At 31.4% G+C, this 3,618-nt stretch overlaps 1 protein-coding gene across 1 annotated transcript; it reads right to left on the reverse strand.

The window, feature by feature from the left end:
• Positions 1-501: 501 nt before the first annotated feature.
• On the reverse strand, positions 502-1,794 carry mRpS21 (mitochondrial ribosomal protein S21). Its single transcript, XM_072537855.1, has 3 exons — positions 1,432-1,794; positions 1,131-1,262; positions 502-584 (listed from the first exon to the last, which is right to left on the reverse strand). Exons 1-2 carry the CDS (start codon positions 1,582-1,584, stop codon positions 1,146-1,148), a joined length of 270 nt encoding a protein of 89 aa, XP_072393956.1. The 5' UTR covers positions 1,585-1,794; the 3' UTR covers positions 502-584; positions 1,131-1,145.
• Between the last annotated feature and the right edge of the window lie 1,824 nt (positions 1,795-3,618).

Raw genomic sequence — 3,618 nt, forward strand, 5'->3', positions numbered from 1 at the left:
ATACACTGGTTAGACCCATACCGCTACAATACACAGGTAAATAATACACTGGTTAGACCCATACCGCTACAATACGCAGGTTAATTTTTGCAAATTTGTGAGGTACATGCGCATCGCCTCAGCTTAACAATTTTATTTCTTATTAGGCTGCGCAATGCACCCGTGCCTCACAATTCAAAATCATGTTTAGAAAGAAATTTTGCTATATTTAAGAAATGCATTGTTTTTGTACTGCATTTTTATGTGTTTTAAACGAAAAAAATAAATTGGCCTGGGAAAAGGCAAAAAAATATTATCATTATGGCGATCAACATGTTAAATATGGCACAAAGTTTTCTGATAGTAATCTGATCACTTGGCAAGTAAAAGAATTCTAGCATCTGACAATTCAACTTGTTTTTCTAATGTTGTTGCCACTTTGTTACTCTCACTATGTAAGTTTCATACTCCAGTATTTTTTCTTTAAGAATTATCACACAGACAGGTGGACAAACAACATGATTCCTGGTCTTTATTCTTTTTATTTAAACAAATAAACTTGATAATACTACAGTAAAACTATTATTCTCACATTACTTCACGATCTGAAAAAAAATTAATTTTAATTATATAAAAAGTACATTGCATAAATAAAGGATAAATAAAGTAGAAAACATTACACTGTCACAATTATATAACAAAATTTCACAGAATTTTTAATTTTCACAGAAAGTAGTGTTGTAGAGTATAAAAAAAGTAGTGCAAAAACTTCCCCAAGGAAGACTTCCAGGTATATGTCGATTTTTAACAACTAACATAAACAGAAGTGTACAATGTTGTAATTATTAATAGATCCCATATCTCCAGAAGAAGAGACATAATTTCGTGTTGATTGAATAGTATGCTTAAAGTAATGAAGTAGAAACCAGTAGATATTTTTAATAAGTATAACATTCCCTTTTTTTGTTTATGCCAAAATAGACTATTGAACAGAAAGAATAAAAACAGATCACAAATTGCTTGGACTAATGAACAGGCAAGCAAGATCACCAGAGTTGAGAAATAGAGGAGAAAAGTCAATTATGTGTAATACTAGATTAAATCACAAATGGAGGTATTAAATGCTATAAATTTAAAGACTGTCAACTTACAATTAAAAACAAGTTTTATGAACATCCTGGAAAGGGATCTGTTCTATTTTTCCTCATAACAAATTGAATTTTTCTATCCATATCTTCATTGAAGATTGATTTACATCTCTCAAAATTAATTCTTCTGCGAAACTACAAAAACGGTAAAAATGTAATATAATGGTAATAATAGCAACTTAAAATATTAAAATGCAAAGAGTTTTATTGTAAACTTCAGTAAAATAACGTTTGTAGATATAAGTAATAAACACATTAAACCATTACAGTTTCTAAATTATCATTATTATCAAGCAACATTTACCTGAAATGGTTTTTCAAAGTATCTAGTTCTTCTATATTGATCTAAAATATCTTCTCGTCCTAAGATTCTATTTAATACTCTGCATGCTGCATCCACATCGTTATTTTGTACAAATACAGTTCTTGCAATGAAACTTGCGTGTTTCAAAGTCATTTTGTTACTTTTTTAGAGTTTGGAATAGAATTTTCACAATACTGGAGTACTCTAACAACGCCAGAATTTTGCTTAATTTTCTAGGTTGGGTAGTTAGGTGGGTTTAAAAAATGTATTTATTCTTCTTTTTTCTGGTAAAAAATTAATAAAACATTGTGAAGATCCGGACTACTGAATGAAGTTCACAATGCTTTATATTCATATTCTTTAACTTTGAACATGTTTTTACATCGAATCATGATCGAATCACAGAATACTAATCACAACGGACGGAGTATTCTGTGATCGAATCTTTTATCTTGGTTACCTTACGAAAGTTCAAGCTGAATATAGCCGCAAATGTCAACCATGGAACAACATCACAGCACACTTCCACCTAGCAGTGCCAGTCCTGTGTTAAAAAGTAAAACGACGATTGACGCATCGTCTAGTGTCAGGGTCCGTAACTATATCGACTCATCCAGCGAACACTGTACTAACTCATTTTTTGAAGTTTTCGAAAAAAACAAGATTAAATTCTTTTTATACTTATCCATTGTGTTTACCGTATTGTTCGATTTGTGCTTTTAAACATGTCAATTTTGTTTCTTTATCTGGATTTTGAATGAGTTAGTACAGTATTCGCTGGAAAAAAAATCAGGAATATAAATAATACATACCATCGTTATGTGAAATTGTATTTATTCTTAAAGTCTACATCGAAGTTAAATTACAAAATATTATAAACAAACGTTATTGCAGTTCTTCAATTTGTTCATGCCATACATAACAGAAACTATCATTGTTGCCTATATCAAATATGGTGAAGTTGTATGTAGCATATTGTTCTGAAGCTATTTTCTTGTGGCATTTTAAATTAATTAATATTTAAATGGGAATAAGCCACAATTAAAGGTTAAAATACATTTATTGACGTTTCAATTTCCACTTCGGAAATCGTTCTCAAAATACTAATAAGTATTTTGAGAACGATTTCCGAAGTGGAAATTGAAACGTCAATAAATGTATTTTAACCTTTAATTGTGGCTTATTCCCATTTAAATATTAATTAATTGTATGTAGCATACTTACTTTTATAATAAAAATCGCTTACATTCGATTGGGGAGTCGCTAAAACTTTTTGGAGATCGAAACATGCAACGCGGATGGTCTTATCCGTCAAGGCGAGTTCTTTGTCACTGTTTTTCATATTTCTAGCCACTATTTTATTGGCAAAGTGACGTTCATAGTTCTCCCGTAAGTCGACATTCCCAGTTTTATCAGCTAGGTTAAAGACTGAGCAGACATCGCACTGATCTTTCTTTGGTCTAAAGAAACTGATATTAAATTCAGTGTTAAAGATGTCTCTATACTGGCGATGCGTAGCAAGTTGTCCAATAATGTTTTCATCGCCATAAAATTCCGTATATAGTTTATACATTTTTTGAATGCTTAAACCCTCCTCAAGATAAATCCTCTTAGTAGAATCCTTTCGAATATAATGTGAGAGTACCAACGGAAATAATTTTATGGGCTTTCTCACACTTTCTGCAATATCTGGAGTAAGTCTATGTGGTCGAACTTTATGTTTTCCACGTTGATCTGATTGTAAAACTCCAGTTTCCTTTCTTTTAGTCAATGCTGTATTTGCCCATGTTTGTGAAATACCAAGAGTTTTTAAAAACATATTTTTACAAATTTGGTTTTGTTCACCGCCGAGCTGAAAATGATATTGCCGAGAAAAATTTCTACGAGAGTGTACACCATCAGAAATAGTACTTTGTTTTTTCTCTATCTGTGTCACATGCTGTACAATAAAGTCCCATTGCCTTGTATGATCTTGCAAGTTCCAAAAGTCTTTAAAAATCTTCTGTCTCATTTCTTGATTCATTTTTGTGTTACACTTAAGTCTGCATGTTTGTTGGCAAGGTTCGCCTATTTTCTTGCCTTAACTAGTTTTCCCTGTCGATTTGTATGTTCCAACCCACGATTTAGGCCAGTTTTAGATTTTACATCAATCCATTCTTCTTCTTTTCTTTCTCGTTTTCTACCCAC

Source organism: Diabrotica undecimpunctata, chromosome 7 (genome assembly GCF_040954645.1).
Source record: "Diabrotica undecimpunctata isolate CICGRU chromosome 7, icDiaUnde3, whole genome shotgun sequence".
NCBI lineage: Eukaryota > Metazoa > Arthropoda > Insecta > Coleoptera > Chrysomelidae > Diabrotica > Diabrotica undecimpunctata.

Excerpts from the sequence above, each read along its gene's own strand:
- mRpS21 (XM_072537855.1), bottom strand. The coding sequence starts at position 1,584 with ATGACTTTGAAACACGCAAGTTTCATTGCAAGAACTGTATTTGTACAA. Across the intron at positions 1,263-1,431 it reads ACTTTGAAAAACCATTTCAG|TTTCGCAGAAGAATTAATTT; the intron begins GTAAATGTTGCT and ends CCGTTTTTGTAG.